We start from the raw sequence: 21878 nt of genomic DNA, 5'->3' as shown, positions 1-21878 counted from the left end.
GTATAGCAGTATATTTTGGCAGTTTTAAAACCATGACTTTTTTTAAACCACAGTATATCTTAAAAACGGTTATCGTCTTTATAATAGGTCCCCTATAAGAAAGACCATTCACTTTCTGGGAAACACTGTTTAGTCATAAAAAAACGCTATGTTGATTAAGCAACACGATTATTCCAAATTTGTCATAATATATTTCGCAAGTCTTCCCTGTACTTGCTGAATGTTCAGCCCCTAACTCCTACATGCATTTCTTAACAGCCCCACAAGCTAAATTGGAAAGTTTGTTGTGGTTTCTTATGGGGAACCCAGCTCTGGGGTCACGTGGTGTGGAGTGCTTCCAGTAGTGACCCACTCCTATACTGCAGGATCTACTGCTTTGGCTCGGCCTGAGCTGGATTGCGTTTCCTGGCAGCGTTCAAGCCACAGGCTTGCGTCGGCAGTGGCCAAGTCAGTGTGCTTTATTGCAGTGAGGCCCCTCAAAGCTTACGGCTGGTGAAGGCCAGGAGCCAGGCTCGCAGCCAGCTTTTGTAAGAGTTTCCATGAGTAAAAGGGTTTGTAACCCCTCCTCAAAGAAGTGGAGGAAAACAACAGAAGGAGCGTATCAGAGGAAACAGTGAGCAGTAAATGAAGACTGAAGTATTGGATAAGGGTTTGGTTGTGGAGTTTCAAAGTACTTTCATCAAACCCGACAGCTTATTCAAGTATATAATAAGAACTAAGAAGTATCTTCAATGATAACAATGCAACTAAAGCCTGAGAAAACCTCAGTACTAGATGCGCTGACAGCCGCGCATGATGGACAACGGTTTTGTGCTTCTGTTTCGAACCAAATTAATGACAAGCTCAAAGAATGCCACACCTGACAGAGTCTATTAAAGCTGCAATCTAGAAGAAATGCAATCCCAGCTCATAATGACACAGAGAGCCGTGTTAGTGCTTGCTAAAAACGTGTTATATTTTGCCAGAGGAGAAATGACAGGTAATAATTTTGACAAGAAAACCCATAAAAAAATCCCGCTCTCACTCCATGCACTCGTCCATGTTTCCGCTTAGTTTGAGTGGTATTGACTATATTTCAACTGCTTGAATGCATGAAGACTTAAGCCGCTTCTGGAAGCTAAAGAAAACCACTGTGGCATCTGTAATCTGCTATCCAACATCTTCTTAAACTCCTAAGGTAGGAAGTTGAATCTTTGGCTTGATGTCTAAGGAGTGATTTGAGATGATTTCCTTCACTAAATTAGCATATAGAATTGCAACATATGCATCTACAAAGGAAACCTAGAAAAACCTTGGAGGATTAAGCCATGGTCTGATGGCCTGTCACATGTTCTATAGTGTTGAAAAGCTGTGGGGTGGACGGTGGTCAGACTATTTAAATATCAACACAATACGAGCTGAAGGCAGCACTGAAAAGTGACCTCCTGTTCGGGTTTAAACACCATGTGATGTTTCAGCAGATCTTTTCGTTACCACTAAGGCTTGGGTCTCTGGGGATACAGTTGAGAGCCATTAGTCTTAGCATCGACACACCAACAGAATGGCCAAAGCCAGTAAAACTGGACGGTACCTTCTTGGCAAGCTTTAATCTGATTGGCTGAATTTCCACCGCTTCCCGGAGTCACACACAGCATTTTTTTAATCAGTCAGACTTTTTCAGTCAGAAAAAGATTAAATATTCAATGAATTTCCAGGTTAAATATAAGTTAAATAAGTATTTAAGCATAAGCAAATATAAGTATGCAAAAAGTTGGGTGCCATGTATTTAGTGTGGTATTTTTCCTGTTATAAGTTACATTCTGTTTACAAAAAGTAGTCCAAAGTACTCAGATGATTAATATAACTTTAAATTGTAATAATGTTTTATAATATCAAATACCAGCTTTAGTAAGCATAAAAATGTTTAAAACACTTAAACATTTTAAAGACCTTAAACTTTTGAACTCTTATAACTTGTGTTCCAAACATACTTTCTGATAAAGAAAACGTTTGCGAGAGCATATGAAGAGTTCAGATGCAAAAACCTCTAGTCACTATCTGAAAATTTTCTTCTAAAAATAGAATGTTTACTCAGCCGCCTTATTTTTATGTTCAGTCATTTCACCTTAAAGGCAATAAATATAACATATTCTGTCAATAAATAAAATTAGTCAACCTACACCTAGGAACCTTAGGAAAATGCTAGTTTTAGAAGAGAATTTTAGATAGCACTTAAAGGTTTTTGCATCTGAACTCTTCATACGTACATTTCCACCATGCTTCACTGAACAAGCTTAAGACAAGCTTAAGAATTTATTCATTTGTTCATTCATTTTCTTTTCAGTTTAGTCCCTATATTAATCAAGGGTCGCCACAGCAGAATGAACGGTCAACTTACCCAGCATATGTTTTATGCAGCGGATGCCCTTCCAGCTGCAACCCATCACTGGGAAACACCCATACACTCTCATTTACACATACACTACAGACAATTTTAGCTTACCCAATTCACCTATACCGCATGTCTTTGAACATGTTGGGGAAACCGGAGCACCCGGAGGAAACCCATGCCAACACAATGTGCACATGCAAACTCAGACCCAGCGACCTTCTTGCACCACTATAAGTTTTTATTTACTTAATTTTTTTATTAAATATTTATTCCTAGTGGCCTATTATTTTTAGATTAAGTCTATTTCTGCTAACTTCATCCCTCAATAACTATTAAAAACTATTCACTTTTACATGTCAATCAAACAGTCTGTTTTGGTCCAGGTCAGCGGTTTTGGGCTGGAATAAGCTGTGTTGTGAATACTGTCAAATGTCTGGCTATGACCAGAAAAACATTATCTATTAGCTTTTATGGCTTAATAGACAAATCTAATATTAAAATTCTCCATCTGGTAAACGTTTCTTTCTCAGATGCTTAAAATTTAACACAAAAGCTGAAGAGAAAGCGATGAAGTCATTCATTAGCTTTCCAGTTAATTTAACTTGCTTTCTCGATATATTAAAGATCATGGAACGGGGCCACTGTCGTTGTGGCGGTACAGTTTAGCACTGCATTGGATCTTAATTTTGTGAGGGAGCACTCAGGCAAAAACACCAAGCAATTAGAAACATCTGTCGGGCATTACATCACCAGGCTACGATGCACACGGTTACTCAATTGCGCTGTCACTTACCATCATCTAGGTACATTTGATCCAGTTCCTGCGGTTCCTGCTTGATGCTGATAGCTAGCATGGAGGGGGGGTCCGCCTCCTTCTGTAGGAGCGGGGAGGAACCGCTCCTCACAGGTCCTTTGGTTATCTGAGCCGTTAATGCTGAGGCCTCGTTGGTGGCCTGTGGTTGGGTCAGACTGGGAGTGAAGGGGAGATCTGGTGCAGAATTTGGAGTGGACGGATGGGACCCTGGAGAAGATGCGTTGCTTCCTGTTGGGTAGAGGATGGATTGTTGGTAGCGTCCAGGTGTTGGTTGGATGGTGGAAACGTGGGGGACTGTAGGAGACTGGGGGCCCAGGTTTGATCCCGCTGATAGGCACTTGGTGGAAAGGTGAGGCGGGGAGAGATCTTGTAGTTTGGGGCTGGTGCTTGGGGATGATGAGCAGGATAGGGAAATGGGTTTTGCCACCAGTCTCTGAGGACTCGATGTGAATGGCCCTGTCACACATGGTCCTAGTTCTGTGGGCATCAAGGGGGTCATGGACGGAGGGCTGTAGTAAGGCTTCGGATGCAGGGCCAACCTGGCCGGATGAAGAGGCGCACATACCTGGGGGAGGTCGTAGTCATCGTGCGGCTCTGTTTTTATGGTTGGAACTGGGGAGGCGAAGGGGAAAGAGAGCAGAGAGAAAGATCAGATGAAGGAAACGGGGAGAAAAACGAATAAACACACGTTCCGGATTCATGTGACTTTATGCGAGCTAGCGCGAGTGAGTGGGTTTGTGGCTAGGATACCCACAGCGAAACAAACATTCTCATCAATGAGACTATGTGTCTGAGGCTACGCGCTCCCGCCCAACTGAAAATATTTAAAGAAAGAGGGAAAAAAAGAGATGAATCATCACCACAAGAGCCTTCCAGCTGCTTTAGAAAATAAAAGGGTTATTTTTTTTGGATCTGCCCCCAGTGCTAATACCATATAAGCGTGCATTATGAAATATTTTACTGCTACAGTAGCCTCACATCCATGACCAAAAAAAAAAAGAAAAAAGAAAGAAAAGAGTTTCTCTAAGTAGAAGATTCAGAGTGTCATTTTTGAGATGGGATCTCAGGTTTAAAACAGCCAAATTGCAAGTGGGCTATGAACTGGAATGAGACTGGATTAGAAACAGATCTGCAGATTCTACATATTGAGTTCACAGAGTTCAAACGAACTGTGGGGCTGCCCATTTTTAACATTCACAGTAGCAAAAGGAACTTTATGTCTTTAAAGTATTTTAGAATATAGTTCATGCCTTTTAGTACCATGACACACCAAGCTGACAGACAGGCCATCAGTGAACATCTTTTGTGCTAGTTTTTGCGTTCTGCACATTGACTCTAGTACTGTTTGCTCAGTATGATGGATCTGTGACAGAAACGTCATTTTGATTGGATGTTTATTTTAAAAAAGCAAGTGAAATTGTAGAAAGCAAGCAAAGAAGTCCAGTCCAGGCTCATATTTTTTTCTCGCATTTTTGCAAATCCGAAATACTTTATTTAGGGTTCATTTTGTTTTACATTACAGATATGTAATGTAATGTCCTTCCTGTACACGTCCATGAAAGGGCGGGGCTTCAGATCACCTAGTATACCACTGACTTAAAACCTTCACTAAAGTCTACTAATCCACAATTTCACAAACCAGGCTCATCCTAAAAACGTCTAAAACAGCAATATTTGTTTTCGCAAATCCACCAGAGGCCACTATGTATGGTATTTGAGATCTCAAATTTGTCTTGCAACTGTCATTTGCACCTGCTCTTCTCACGTAAATCCACCAGAGGCCACTGTCGACTGATTGAATGACTCACTAAATGACTGATTGATCCCCCTTCTCCTTCCCTATACCCAACCAATAGTTTTCAAATACACCGATTGACCGGCCCACCCACTTCCCTAAACCCAACCAACAGTGTTTTCATAAGCAATCCAGAAAAAGAAAAGCCCTTGCCTAATTTTTAACATGCATATTTTTACCACATTTTTAACATGTTATTTATGTTTATTTAATTTTTTGGCTTTTGTTTTTGTCTTACCCATATTCTGTAACTGTTCTGCACCAGACTTGAACCACATCGTCATGGTCAACTCCTCTCTGCGTCTCAAGTCCGACGACGTACATGGCAAGATAACTGGACAAATTGGTTACAGTGAGAAAGCCGGCTATACGGAAGTAAGCAGTCTGCTGGTAAGCGCGAAAAGGAACAGTGTCATACCGATCTGTAGCATTCGTTTTAAAGACGTAATGCAGCCTTACATACTTCTGGCTACATAATCTGCAATCTCCAGAAATGTATATAGGGCTACGTTTTCAGAATGAGCCTGTGTTGGTATTTTGCAATCACAATCTTTAACGTGCCCACCCCAAAATGAATACACTCAAGTGGATCTAAACCTATAAAAGTTTCGTGCTTTTGTTGAACACAAAATAGAATATTATGTACAAATATGAAAACCTGAAACCATTGACTAAAAACAAAAACAAAACTATGAACGTCAATGGTTACAGGTTTCTAAGCTTTCTTCAAAATATCTTCTTTGATGACAGAATTTTCAGTTTTGATTGTATCATCTCTTTAAGTATACATATTCAAAATGTTAAGCAAGCACTGCTTTGTTTATATATGTTTATATTTAGTTTTGGTTTCTCTATTTGAATTAGGAAGATAGATTGTTTAACTTGTAAATAAGGATAGCTAATTACATGCTAGTCCATTTTAGGACCACACAATGGGCTTTTGATTGGGCTAGTTCTTTGACATCACTTCGGTGTGTTATGGCCTTGGGTCTTATATAGCATATATCTATCAAAGTTTCACCAGATTATTATTATTTATTTTATTTTTTTAAATAGTAACTGTACAAAAATATGGCCAAGCAGATTGTGTAACTGACAAATTAGCAAATCAAAGCTGTGATGTAAAGAGTAAACAACCCCATTGCTTAAAAAAGGGACAAGTCCTTGCTTATATCATGTCTAAACATCCTGTTTCAATCCATAACAGTCAACTTTATCAAATTAAATGAGTGCAGTTAACTCAAAATTTATCGAAAGCTAATTCTACTCATTTGAATTGAGTTTTAAACAGCATTGAAGGTAATGAGGTAATTAAATACCTCATTACTTCAACTGTAGTGGAGTAAGTTCACAGTACTCATATAGATTAGTTTTTTTTAACTCAAATGGTTTGTTGCAATCAGTTTCCTTAAATGGTTTGAGTTGCCTTAACTTATTGGGTTTTACAGTACACAGTTGGTTCAAGTTCTCTTTATTTATTGGGTTTTACTGTGCTCAAATTGCTTCGTTTACTCAAATGGAGTAAGTTCACAGTACTCGTTAAACTTAAAATACTTAAATAGCTTGATGCTATTGGTTTCCTTAAACGGTTTTAGTTAGCTTAACTTTTCGGGTTTTAGAGTGCAACAAAATATTAATTTTTAGTTAATTTGTGTTCTTGAAATACTGATGTTTCACCCCAAATGTGGATACACTATAGACAAACCTAACTACTAAAAGTCAGCTAATTGCACGAGTCAGCTAAGTCAGAGTCAGCTAATTGCACGACTACATTAAACTACAAAATAAAAACTACCTATTTTTTATTATTTTTTATTTTGCTTTATTTGAATCTGGGGAACAGATGTTGAGCTACTGGGAAGAAGTGGATCTGTTGTTGACAAACTCTTTATCCTCATGACTTTACATTTTTCACCTTTTAACTTCTGGCTGCATTTCTCAACAGTCTGTCAGCGGCGGTTTATTTTTCTGCGCAGATGAGACATGCCTCACAGCAACATGCCTCCGCAGAACCCCCGAAGTTTTATTTTGAATTCTGTCAACAATACATAGAAAAGGGGAACTCTCTGTGCCGCCCAAATTGACCACAGTTTTAAAATAGAGCCTAGACACCTATTTTAAGCCCTGAAAGGGGAAATGAGGCTTCTAGCACATGACTGTACAGGCAGTCAGATATCTGTCACTCTGCCTCACGTAAACCTCAAAAACCATCCATCTTAGATGATTCAGATTTTTAACTCCTACCTCTGAAGCTTAAAGACTCACGCTCATTAAAATCCACATGTCATTCCGTGTACGGTTCTAGGCTTATGATTTATCTTGAAAATAGATAAAAGACTCTCTCCAAATTTCCTGATCATGATAAATAATAGACACAATTATCTTGTTATTATATTGTCTTATTCAAATTCTCTCTCTCTCTCTCTCTCTCTCTCTCTCTCTCTCTCAAAACATTTAATTATATTTACTCTATTATAAAAACAGGAAAAATGATAAATAATATTAATAATATTTCACATATTAATTATTCTAATTATTATTGCTAATACCAATAAAAACTCAGACATAGATTATTATATAATGTGTGGACTTCATAATCTACAAGAATAAATAAATAAATAAATAAATAAATAAATAAATAAATAAATAAATAAATAAAGATGATAATTTTATAGGTCTGTGGTCCTATAAAATAATAATAATAGTAATAATAATAGTAATAATAATAATAATAATAATAATAATAATAACGCTAATATACATGTAAAATTGATGTGCAAGTATGTGACTGCGCATAAATATTAATAATAATAATAACACTAAATGCGGTTATTATATAAAGGGTTATCTTTTAGATTTAAAATAAATAAATAAATAAATATATAAAGAAAGAAATATGATTATTTTAGAGCCCAGTGACATTAATAATATTAATAATAATAGTAATGATAATAATAATAAATAATAATAATTAATAATAATAGTAATAATAAAGCTAATATACATGTAAAATTGATTTGCAAGTATGTGACTCTGCGCATAAATAATAATAATACTAATAATAAAACCAGTAATGGTTATTATATAAAGGGTTATGTTCTAAATCTAAAATAAATAAATAAATGAATGAATAAATAAATAAATAAATAAATAAATAAATAAATAAAGATGCTTATTTTAGAGGCCAGTGGTCTTAATATTAATAACAACAACAACAACAACAACAATAATAATAAAGCTAATAAACATAAAACTTATGTGCAAGTATATGACTCTGCACATAAATATTAATAATACTAATATTAACACTAATAATGGTTATAATATAAAATCTTCTATATCTAAAATAAATAAATATGAATATTTTAGTGGCCAACAGCTGGACAGATTGCACGTGTCATTGTTGCATTGTTCATGTAACAAATAAGACAGGACTGCAGTTTGAGTGGCACGGCATGCATTTGCAGTGCCCACACTTCAGGAGACAGGGCCGGGACAAGCTGGGTCTGACTCAAGCCTTTGAACCACCCACTGGTTACGCACACTGGGCCCGAGGGAATTAGCGGTGGTAAGGCCTTTTCAGAAGTCAAGCCATTTTTTTTTTTTTTCATTTCACCTGGCAACCAGTCTGGATTTGAATAATAGCATTCACAAACTGGACCCCACCCTGTCACTGCCCTTACACTGCTTTCAGAGCAGGTATGGAAAAGAACAAATTTTATGGAAATGCTTTTAACAAAGAAAAAAAATGTACACAAAAAACAGCCACAATTCCATCCACCGAAAAGGTTACTGAATTAATACCATTACAGACTGAGGGAAAAAAGTGTGTGCAATTTAAAAGCAGGCAAAAACAGGCAATTTTTACCATTTGTGGGCAGGTATGTGAAACGCTGGTACTGGCTTCTCTTCCGCTTTCCATTGCACACATAGAAATTCACTTGAACAGGGTTGGATATTCTTTGGTTCCGGTAAGGTGGAACGTCCACAAGCAAAGCCACCTGGAATTCAAAATAGAAAATCAATTCAATCGCTTGAGCCAGTGTTGCTGAGTAGAGCAGGTCAGGATGCTCAAACAAAAAGAACAATGTTTTAATAGTGGTCGTTAGGTGAACTGCAGCAAGCAACTAATTGGCACATATATGTAGGGGATGGGGAACCGGAGCACCCGGAGGAAACCCACGCAAATGCAGAGGAGAACATGCAAACGCCACACAGATATGCCAACTGACCCAGTCGGGGCTCAAACAGGGACCTTCTTGCTGCTGAAAGGTGATCGTGCTAACCACTGCGCCACCGTGATGCAACAAACCAAAATATTACCAAATGAAAGTTGACAGAAATACAAAGTTCTTTATATGAAACTCTACTGGGCTAAACCTTTAGCGAAGACACATTTATATGGCCAAATGTAAACATTTTCACAAATCAAACCATTATTTAATCTGAGTAGTGACTAGGTGTAAACAGGCCCTGAAACAACAATCAAATGGAATAATTTCCTTAGGCATTTTGTTGAAGAAGAAGAAGAAGAAGAAAAAAAACATTTCTAGGTATCAAAAACCTTGACAGTACAGTCTCCGCTGCTCAACTTCACACCATACTCTCCATCCACAGCAACTGTGGCTTTGCGAGCTCGGGCAGATGAGGTTCAGACAAACTAAACTACACACAGCAGATGCTGTTATTTTTTGTTCTTCTCACCCTGAATGAGAGAGCGTCCGGGGAATCTGTCCAGACAGTTTATTTCCCCTGCGCTTCTCCCCTCACTGTCTCCAGACACCACTGAACTTTTGACCGCCGAGCCGTCTGCGATTATAACTACAGTATGAGAAAGGTGCTGGGAGTGTCAAACTGTCTATCTTCTCCCCCCCTCAGCCTCTTCTCTTCTTCTCCACCCTGAGATGAACCCAGTGTGGCTGAGGGGAGATTGATGGAGGCGCTGTACAGTAGCCAGAGAGGAAGTCATCAGTCTTCTTGCAGGTTTTCGAAGCATGTGCAGGTGAGCTTCTCGACTATTTATATTAGCACATCGCCTCAGCCGCAGAGCAAAGCCAGACCAAGCACAATGTGTTAGAGGGAATTTCATCCATTAGTCTGATGCGCAGCTGTGCTCATGACGCTTGACCCGCAGCAAACTCCAGCTTCACTATGTACAATTTAAGATTAACTTTAGTTAGGAAGTACTTAAAAATCTTAAAATGCTAACAACACATCCATGCACCTATAAATCCGACGATGATTGTTACTCGCAGCTCGTTATACTTGTGTAATGTGATTTCTGAATTAATATTTTATGAAAATATTCAGGTCATTGGGCGGTCTAATCTTGGTTACGCACACTGTAAGTTTTTCTCTGTTTAGGTAACAGCCATACATTTCTTATCTACTTCAGTTTAGAAAGACTGAAAACTTTGTAACTGTCATGATGGAATTTCAGTAAATAAAGTGGTGGAAAGAGCACTGAAAATCAAATTTAAGTGAAAGTACCTTTACTGGCCTAAAAGTGTAGTGCAAGTAGAGTTAAAGGTTTTGTTGTAAATATTACTCAAAGTATGAGTAAATGTAACCTTTTCAAAAGCACTCAAAGGTAGTAAGTAGTGAGTATCACACTGTAAAAAAGCTGATGCCTTTACATGCTATTTGTGGATGTGTGTAAACATAACATTCTGTAGTGCAATTTAATTGAGTTATTGCCCAGCAGGCACACAACGTCATAAGATGTTAATTTTAGGTTCGATTTAGGTTGTGATGTCACCAAAATTCAATGTCTAGCCAGCGTTTAAGGGCAACGTTATGTTGATGTCCAATAATGACGTCAAATGACCTTGATATTGGGTTAATTTTAGGCTGTTTTAGAAAGTGACCAAAATTCAACGTTGAGCCAACATCTTAAACCAACGTCATATTGACGTCAAATACTGACTTTTATTTGTCAGGTATGGCAAATACAATCCAACATCTGATAGCTGTCATAGTCCCCACAACATCAACTTTTAATATCATGTTGATATTTGGTTGATTTTAGTTTGGACGTGGGACATTAACGTCTGCCTGACGTTGGGTTCTGACCAAGCGGCAATCTCCCACTTTCCCTCGTGAAGCAAATATGGAAGTAATTTAAACTGCAATTACCGGAAATTCCGCTAGTCCTGGCTCTATAATAGAGCAGATTTCTATTAAGCCCACTGGTAAAATGACCAACTTTACAGCAGAAAAAAAGGTGTTCAAAGCCTGGTACAAAAAATTTTGGTTCATATAGCTAATATTACCTTTCTTGACGGGGGTGATTTTTTTATAACTCACCTGTTTCGTTTATATTAAGCTATATTAAGTCTGCATAATTAAGGGCGGGGCCATTTAAGTGACAGCTAGGTCTCGCTCGCCCTCACTTGACCTCAGCTGATTCCAGCTGATTAGTCAGTAAACTCTGCAAATAGATCGTATTTTTGTTTTGTTTTATGTGGCTTTACACAGTCAATTGCTTTTTGGAACAATTATGGATTTTCAAATTTGGAACTTTATTTCCTACAATTATCAGATGATTTTACATGCTGTGTGCACTTAATTGTGCCATTCACCATTCACGTGGCCTCTATTTCCCAGGTGAGTAAAATTATATACATATAAACCAAATCTATAAATGTATTTGTTTTATTTAGGATCATTTCTAATTTTAAATTTTCATTAGAAATTGTATGCACTCCAGAATCTGACAGATTGATTAGCTGTAGGCTAAAGAACAATCATCTGAAACACTGCCATACAGAGTTATGTCTGGATTTCATAAATAGCCTGATATTTACTAACTTAAACTATATTTTAAGTGTTTGTCTTTAAGTGTTTGTAGTGTCTTTCTGTAGAAAAACATCATCAGAACAATTCTTAGTGGCTCAATGTATTAAAACATTTTTAAAAGACTAAACACCTTATTGCTATAGTATACAACCAAGCATATGTGGTCAGAACACAAACAAGTCACAGGTAATAAAGTATTAAGCGTTTCTGCCAAAGAAAAGCCTGTCCAAGCAAAATGCTAGCAGGCGGCTGTAGCTCCGCTTACGCTCTGCCTCTTTGCCCTTGTTTGGTATCCCCGGGTCAGAGTGATGACACTCGAACAAAATAGCGACAGTTGGCAAGGCCTACTTGTAGCTTCTTTTGCATTCATAAGAAACCTATGGGTGACGTCACGGATACTACGTCCATATCTTTTACAGTCTATGGTTCTGACATTTTCATTTCCAAACAAAATGCAACATTCCCAGGAGGTTGGAGTACAACGTCAATCTGATGTCATGTTGACATCCTGTGCCTGCTGGGTGGTTAGGGCCATTTCGGTCATCATACAGTAAACATCCGTCATCTCAGTGACATGCATCTAAACTGTCTCTGGGTCAATGTGTGTAAAGATTTTGGACATCTTCTTGGACACATTTAATGCTTCCAAACAGTTTGCTGCAATCATAAATTGCCCATGTCTTGAGGTAGTTCATTATAATGCGATTTATTTTCTATGTGTGATTTGATTGGACAGGAATCACAGGACTAATTTTTCTAATTTTAACAGATAAGAAAAAATAAAGTATTGACTGCAGGTTAAAGGAAAGTAGAAGAGGAAAAGTATTGAAACTTCACAAAAAATGTACTCAAGAGAAAGTACACTTTTTTAAAACTACTTAGTTAATTACAATTTCTGAGGAAAAACTACTCAGTTACAGTAGTTTAAGTATTTGTAATTTGTTACTTTACACCCCTGAAAACATAGTACAATTAATAATACTGTTACAATGTTGAAATGTTAAATTGTGTACTGTAACTTTAATTAGCTTTAGTGCATGCGCATGTACACTACTATTCAGAACTGTTTTTATTTTTTTCATCCTTACAAGGTAAAAGTGAAACAGTAAAAACAGGGTTGGTTTAACGCTTGATCACCCGTGAAGAACGTAAAAAAACAACATGTGCCCTATAAATAGTGAAAACTAGCCTGCACTGATCTGTCCCTTAAATAATATTAATAGAAGTAATAGTCCACCCTTGACTGCCTCAGTAATGGTTCATATCATTGTCAATGCATGATTGCACTTAGCAGGGAGAAAAATATTCAGTAATTTCAATATTCAGTCAGTCTGAAAGTGGCATATCGAGCCAAACAATAGACAAATTGGGCCCTATCATACATCCGGCGAAATGTGGCGCAAGAGGCAACGCAATTGTTGTTTGCTAGTTTCAGCTCGGCACAAGGGTTGTTTTGACATTTTGCGCCACGGTGTTTAAAAAGCAAATGCATATGCGCTCATATGTGCGCCCATAGGCATTCTGGTCTAAAAAAGCAGGCGTTTTTTGCTGCGTTGCTGTTTTGAGAAACTATAATAGTCTGTTCTTTAAACCAGAACAAAGCCGGTCTATTGTCTGCCGCAGAGTGTGCCTAGCTTACACACTGCTTAATACACACAAGATGTAGAGCAATATGCAAATATCTTTATATATGAAAAAGAAATAAAATATTAAGGATATATATATATATATATATATATATATATATATATATATATATATAGGCGAATTGATGTCTGTGCATACAAGGTTTCCCTATCCATGAGAGTGAAAGTGAAATAGATTATGCGATGCGACGCAACTGGGTGTTAGAGGGAATATGAGAAGAGACTCTGATTGGTTTATTCTCAAAACACACCTATAACTCATTAAGAAAAAAAATCCAACACTTTTAGACCATGCGCCACAGCGCAAAGCGGATTTTTCCATCCATTAACAAAAGTGGATTCTGACACACCCTGAAAGCATTTGCGCCCTGCACTTTGCGCATGAACCGTCAAAATAGAGCCCCTAAAGTTTTTAAAAGACACTTTTCTTGTAAAATAGGCGTTTGTATCTTCATAGCCTAAAGGTAATGTCCAATTAGACAGGTTAGAGTGTATTTTAATAGACGCCATTTGCTCACACATGGAAGGTCATAATAAAACAGCAAGTGTGATCTTTAATGATCATCTATTTAGATGCAGAGATGCAAAGTTGTCACTGTTTTGCAAAACTTTGAGAATTGAAAATTGAAATAGCATATCAGATATTACTGTAGGTCAGAATCTAATCATTATTTATGGTTGATAGCTTGAAAAAAATATTTATGATAAAAAGATATTTCCTTTTAGAAATTTAGTTTTTATTTCATAGTTATAAAGTTGGCAACCATATCATTATTCTTAAAATACTGGAAACTGAGATGCAATTTAGTAAAAAAGATTTGGTTCAATGAAGCATCCATGTGTATTTTTTAATCAAATAATCCTAATTAAAAAGTACCAGTCTCATTTATTAATTTTTCTTCAGATTAGTCTCTATTTCAGGGGTCGCCACAGTGGAATGAATCGCCAACTATTTCAGCATTTGTTTTGTGCAGCACATGCTCTTCCAGCCGCAACCCAGTACTGGAATACACACTCATCCGCACTCATACACTACAGCCAATTTAGTTAATCTAATTCACCAGTACCGCATGCCTTTGAATGTGGGCACCCGGAGGAAACCCACTTGAACACGGGGAGAACATGCAAACTCCACACAGAAACGCCAACTGGTCCAGCCGGAACTCGAACCAGTGACATTCTTGCTGTGAGGCGACAGTGCTAACCAATGAGCCAATACCAAAGTCTCTGCATTGAAAAATATTAAGCAGGCAAGCGTTTTGTAAATTAATAGAATAAATAATTCTTAAATTAGCCTATTAAAATGATTTCTGAATGTTTGTTATTTCATGTTGATTCACTGTGCATTAGCTAATATTAACAAGCATGAATTTGGATTTTAATAATGAATTAGTATATGTTGAATTATGATTAGGCGATGCCGTGGCACAGAAGGTAGTGCTGTCGCCTTACAGGAAGAAGGGTGCTGGTTCATTCATTCATTCATTCATTTTCTTTTCAGCTTAGTCCCTTTGTAATCTGGGGTCGCCACTGCAGAATGAACCGCCATCTTATCCAGCACATGTTTTACACAGCAGATGCCTTACCAGCTGCAACCCATCTCTGGGAAACATCCATAAACACTTATTCACACTCATACACTACAGACAATTTAGCCTACCTAATTCACCTGTACCGCACATCTTTGAACTGTGGTGGAAACCAGAGCACCTGGAGGAAACCCACGCAAACGCAGGGAGAACATGCAAACTCCACACAGAAACGCCAACTGACCCATCCGAGGCTCGAACCAGCAACCTTCTTGCTGTGAGGCAACAGCACTATATATATAATTATTTTAATAATAATGATAATAACTTATTTTAATACATACTTTAAAAGAAAATATTTCTTATTTTTTTATTTAGTGCATTTAAATACAAAAATAAACTATTAAATAATAGTATAATAAATATTAAATATAAAAGTGCATAAATACTACATTTAATCATGTAACACAGAAGAATATTCAGACTTGCAAGTAAGGAATGAATTTCATTTTAAATAATATATCCGAATGAAAAACAGCAATTTTTTTTAAATTGTAAAATTGCACAATATTATTACATTTAGGTAATTTAAAATGTCTTTTTTTGTTGTTGTTTATGTTTGATCACACCAAATATGAACTAAGTTCTAGTAAAAAAATTCAAATGTGGTCTTTATATGAAAAAGTTGTCACACATGTTTCATTAGTTAGCATTTACTTACTTGACCTAAAATGAACAGCAATTGTACAGATTTTATTAACCATAGTTCAACAATTAAATAATGCATTATTAAATTCTACAGTTGTGTTAGTTTATCACCATGAGTTGACAACGAACTCTATTCCATGAATATTTTCATTAAATAATTTCAACAAAGATGAATAAATGCTGTAATAACTGTATTGTTCATTTTCAGTTAGCACATTAACTAATGGAATCTTGGAACTGAAAAAAGTAATGAAGATGGACGAATAGACGAATTTGTCAATATACAAAAACAAAGCAACTCTAAACCCCTCTTAAAAAAAATAAAAGATCACCAAAACACACCAGCTAACTATACTAGAGAACCATGTGGTTTATACTGTGTGAGAAAATGGTTCACATTAAAGAAATATACACACACACACACACACACACACACACACACACACACACACACACACACGCAGCCGGGCAGGGAGGGGCAGAAATCAAAAGCGCCCTTGTAAAAAAAATTGTCTAACACATTAATGCTCCATTCAAACAGATGGTCCCCATTCACTCGCCGCGCATTGAAACCAGGCGTGGAGGCTCTCATAAAGTTATGAACCAAGAGACACCAGACAAAGGCAAGCTTTCAGGGAGCTTTTGGCTCACGCAGGGAAGAAACAAACATTAATTCTTCCTAAAAAAATGACAGCCATACAGCTCTCTTCATTTTATCACGAACATATGAGCTCAGACAGAAGCTAATAAAATTTTGTCATAAATTTGAAAGAATTTGAGCTCATTTTCTGATAAACTCAGACTTGAAAGTTGACGAGATGCAATTAAAGAGTCACTACGCAATTGTACATTCTCTTTATGGGAATCTATGAATAAATTGGCAGAAAATGAGTGGGTTTTCCCTTAAATGCTTTGATTGGAACGTTTAATCACATTCCACAGATTTATATGAACTGTTTATGTTTTTTTTTTTTTTTTAACCAGACAGAAGGAATAGTTCACTCAAAAAAAGATCATTTACTCACTCTTCACTTGTGCCAAACATTTGAGAATGTCAGAAACAAGTAACCATTGATTTCCATAGTATTTTATTTTCCTACTATGAATGCCAGTGTCTACCAGTTCCAAATATTCTTAAATGATCTTATTTTCTGTTTAATGAAGGAAGAAGAAGAAAGACTCCTGAGTTTGAACAGATTATTTTATTGTTGTTTTAAGGAAAACTACACTAAAGTTTGACTTATCATTTCTGAAATATTTTTTTTTAAATTGTGCTTTTCTAGAAAATGCTTCTTGATTCATCAACTTTTAGATATTTTAACTAGGCTGCACGATATTGGAAAAATCTGTCATTGCAATATTTTGTATTTGTGCGATATTTACTGCCATGTGAATACATCTTTATTAGGAAAGAATTCTTCATTTTAGATTGATCGGGGTGATTTTGTAGGGAATTGGATCTTGAATAACATAGAACAAATAACGAAGAGCTACCTTTTCTGCTAACATTTTTAAAATAGTTTTCAAATAGACTGTATAAGTCATCTAGCAATCATTAGCATATTATTACAGTCTGTTTTGGACCTCTTTTGAGACTAAAACCTTGTAATTTTAACTGTCTGTCTGTTTTGGATCCCGGACGAGCCCCCATTTCTGCTAATGTTTTTTTTTTTTATGGTCTTCCAATAGACATTCTCTTGACTATAAATACATATGCAACTATTATGTCATCTAGCAGTATTAGTACATGGTCTGTTTTGTATCAATGACTTTATTTATTTCTAGTTTTCAGTGTAAAAAATCCTGTTTGCCTTAAAATTTTAAGCTAAATCTAATTAAACTTATGAGTCCATTGAACTCATATTATGCTAAGCTGACTTAAAACAGCTAGCCATGAACTAAAAACATATGCTGTCATGACTAATTGATTATAGAATTTTATAGAGAAATAAAATACAGCAAAGATAAATGTTTATCATAGTTTTTTGGGTAGTCTAACTGTATTCAGATACATATATTAAACAATCAACACTGTATAGTTTTTATTGTATATTATGTAATCTTTATTAAAGTTACCAACACTAAAGTTTCTTTTGGCCGGATGTTTTAAATGTTAAGATTTTCACACAGTTATAGGTTTCAAAGAGATAGTTTACCCAAAAGTTAAAATTTACTCACACTTCACTTGTTTCAAATTTTTATGAGTTATTAAAATGTCTTTTTTTTTGTGGTCAACATACCTGTAAAAAGGAAACTCATAAATGTTTGAAAATAGTGAGTCAATTTTTCTACCATTTTTACTCTATTATAATTCAGCTCTGCATTGATTATGATCTATTATAATAAGTGCTTAATTTGTAAATGAATAATTCCTGGAATAAAACCAAGAAATAAACGTTATCATGACCGACAACCACCAAACAATTTCAGTTTTCCTGGAACATGACGTCATTTAAACGGTGATAGCGCAAAGAGCATCACTTTTAATTTTTTTGTGCCATATAAAGTGCCATAGGTCAGTCTTGGATAATAAAAACATGTACCTAACATAAAATGTATAAACAATCTCTATTCAGTTGATCTCACTATTATGTGCTAAGTGAAAAATAATAATTTAATGACTCAATCAGTCTACCCTTCAAAAAGAGCCCACAGTTACCTTTTATGTCTTGTTTTCTGGCTGACTTAAGATCGTTTTGCTTCTGTCTCCCGCTATCCTGATCTATTCACGCAATTTCATCTTCTCGGGATCTTTTTTTTAACAGGCTCATTATCAGATTTACTTGTGGTTTTAAAAGCTAAAATATGCTTGCCTCTTTAACATTTAGAAAATACAAATATTATTTAGGTAGGCCACTATGTCGTTATTTATTTTCGTTGCTCACTGCGCAAAACAATTTATCACCAACCAATGAGAGTGACTGTGAACATAAGAAAGCTGATTGGCTAAAAATATTGTTGAGGAGCATCATGCGTGTGTGCGCGCAAGTGTAGGTATTTATTACGCACATGTTAATGTTTGATCTATTAAAATAAATACCAGAACGCAAAACACAAATATCTGACATTTTCCAATTAAGCAAAATTAAGCACTGACCATAATCTGAACTCAACATCGAAGATTCTGCGATGTGACTATTGCAGTTGCACACATTGCGATATTGTGCAGTCCTAACTAGAACATAAACAAGACAAAATCTCTAAATAAGTAAAGTGTTTTTTGCAATGAGAGTGAGTAATGATCAGTAAATGTTCATTTTAGGGTGAACTATCCCTTTAAGGCCTTCAGAATGGGTCTTTTCCAACAGTCTGAGCTCTGCAGACAGACATGTGCTACCTAACAAGTGTGTGTGTGTAGTATGGGGAGCAGGTGCAGTGTTTCGCACACAAACACTGTCTAATCCCAGAGTCTAAACTGTGGTCCCTGAGCTCTCGCTGAAAGAATCTTCCATAGAGAAAACAAGCAGCAGGTTTGCTTGTGCAAGTGTTGTGTGTGTATGTGTGTGCGTTCCCTCCAGAGAGCAGAGAGTAGGGCTCCATGGGTGCATTATATCCGCTTTAAAGACAAAAAAACAACCTGTTTTCCTCAAACACAACAATAAAACACTAAACTCTTTTTTGTTATATAGTTACGCATATATATCTATAGTTTAAATTGATTGCAGATTACATCTTGTTCCTTTGTGGGGGAAAAAGAGAAAGGTTGGACTTACAGATTTGGATGATTCTCTGTTGACTTTAGCCTCCATTTCCCATATGTGATGGCCATCTGCAAAAAATAAATTTAAAAAGGAGCGTAAATTTATAGCGGTTTATTAAAAATCACTTCACATATGGTAAAGGATATATCACAGAGGGAGCTTCAATTCAGAAACCCCAAAATATTGTGTACATTTGGTCACACTTTACAATAAGGTTGCATTTATCAATTTATTAATTCATTTTTCTTCAGCTTCATCCCTTTTTTATCAGGGGTCGCCAAAACGGTGTGGACCGCCATCAATTCCAGCTTATGTACGCGGTGGATGCCTTTCCAGCTGCAACCCAGTACTGGGAAATAAGGTTGTATTATGTAATGTTAGTTAATGCATTTTCTAACAAGAACAAATATTGAACAATACATTTATTACAGTTTTTATTCATCTTTGCTAATCTTAGTTAATGAAAATACAGTTGTTCATTGTTAGTTAATGTCAACTCATGGTGCATTAGCTAATGTTAACAAGCATGGATTTGGATTTTAATAATAATATTAACTAATCAAACCTTAGTTTAGAGTGTTTTCGTTTAACAGAATTTAGGGACAAGATATATGCGGGGGGTGGGATAGGGTTAGGGTTAGGGGTAATAATACGGGCTCCAACTGTTTGTCACGATTTGGACTAGTGATGCAGTGATCGATATTCCTAGCTCGATATTCCAAGGTCGATTTGGATGTTTTATGCTGTAAAATTGGCTGATTCAATAGCATCAACTTCCAAATTTTTTCATGTTTTTTTTTTTTTTTTTAGAAACTAGAGAAAAATGGGTATGCGAGCAATTTGTGTGTTAATCACTGGCTGAATCTGGCTCTTAGAAAATTCACTACAAAAAATGCTTTTCTATTGTCTTATTTCTAGTCCAGATATCTACAAATTCTAAAATCAAGAAGCATTTTTTCAGACAAGCAAAAAACATTGTTTTGTTTTCAGAAATAATAAGCAAAAATAAAGTGAATTTTGCCTTAAAAAAGTTAAATAATCTGCCAATGAGTTAAGCAAAGTAAATCTTAGTTTTGCTTTGAAATAAGATTATTTTGCTAACAATTGATTCTTGATTCAAGAACATTTTAAAAAAATATTTATAACATAAACAAGCCAAACTCAAAGAAAAAATATTTTTGCAGTGTGCATTTAGTTGTAATAAATACATGCGTGCATAATAAATTTTTATTTGGTTTAACAAGTTTTCAGCATGTATTGTATACAGTTGAGTCTGAATTATTAGCCCCCTTGTTAATTTTTTTCCCCAATTTCTGTTGAATGGAGAGAAGATTTTTTCAACATATTTCTAAACATAATAGTTTTAATAACTCAATTACAATAACTGATTCACTGCATCTTTGTCATAATGACAGTAAATAATATTTTGCCAGATATTTTTCAGGACACTTCTATACAGCTTAAAGTAACATTTAATTACTTGCTCTGTTAAACATCATTTGGGGAATTCAACGTGAGTTTAATAATTCTGATTTCAACTGTGTGTATTATTTATATTATTATTGAAATAATAATGATAATAACTTCTTTTATATTTTGAATGGAAATACTTTGAAGGAAAATATTTATTATACTACTTTCAATATTCAGCGCATTTAAATACAAAAATTAACTAAAACTATAAAATAAAATAAAATTGACAAACATATAAAAACTAATTCTAATTAAACGTACTATATGAGTCCATTGAACTCATGCTATGTTAAACTTGCTTAAAACAGCTTGCATAACTTATAAAATTAAATTAGAACATGATTAACTTAGTTAAATAAGTTACAATGAACTAAAAACACATGCCGTCAAGACTAATTGATAGGATTTTTTTTACAGTGTAGATAAATAAAACAGCAAAGATAAAAGTTATTTAGGTACAGATATTGAACAATCAACACTGCATAATCTTTATCAGATATAATGTAATATTTATTAAGGTTACAAACATTTATTTTGGCTGTAACTTTTAAGAAATGTAAATTAATTCAAGATAAAAAAAAATAAAAAAAACTACAGCTACTCAATGACCCTAAAATTGTTGAGTTAAGCAACCACTCCAATGCAAAATCCTGATTCCTGAGGCCAAACCAGCCGCACTGTCGTACACAACCACATTAAAGCAGCAGAAATCTCCAAGTGTTTGGAGAGCTATCGCCATACTGCAGTCAGTCTCAAGATTACATCATGTCCTGTCTGCCTCTGACCCGTTTGGGCAGATGGGGGGCTGATGCAATCCTAATGATCTTACCAGAGCCAAGAAGTTTGTGTGTGTGTGTGTGTGTGTGTGTGTGTGTGTGTGTGTGTGTGTGTGTGTGTGTGTGTGTGTGTGTGTGTGTGTGTGCGTGACGTGCTTTTGCTATAGGGGACCAGCCGCTTACATCAGCCCCTTGTGGAATCTCGCAACTCATGACAAATAGTGTCTGAAGGGTCCAATAAAAGGCCTGGTAAACTGTGCTTCAGAT

The 21878-nt window shown here is 35.9% G+C and overlaps 1 protein-coding gene across 2 annotated transcripts in view; it reads right to left on the bottom strand.

Moving 5' to 3' along the window:
- nfatc1 (nuclear factor of activated T cells 1) overlaps window positions 1–21878 on the bottom strand; it is an 88916-nt gene that overhangs the window by 19994 nt on the left and 47044 nt on the right. The window contains 3 exon segments of one of the 2 annotated variants that reach the window (NM_001045159.1): window positions 3165–3797; window positions 8849–8981; window positions 19375–19430. In NM_001045159.1, the coding sequence (NP_001038624.1) occupies window positions 3165–3797; window positions 8849–8981; window positions 19375–19430 (822 nt within the window). 2 annotated transcript variants of the gene reach the window in all.

The sequence above is a fragment of the Danio rerio genome, chromosome 19 (genome assembly GCF_049306965.1).
Source record: "Danio rerio strain Tuebingen ecotype United States chromosome 19, GRCz12tu, whole genome shotgun sequence".
Taxonomy (NCBI): Eukaryota; Metazoa; Chordata; class Actinopteri; order Cypriniformes; family Danionidae; genus Danio; species Danio rerio.
This window is presented reverse-complemented; position numbering and strand designations above follow the sequence as displayed.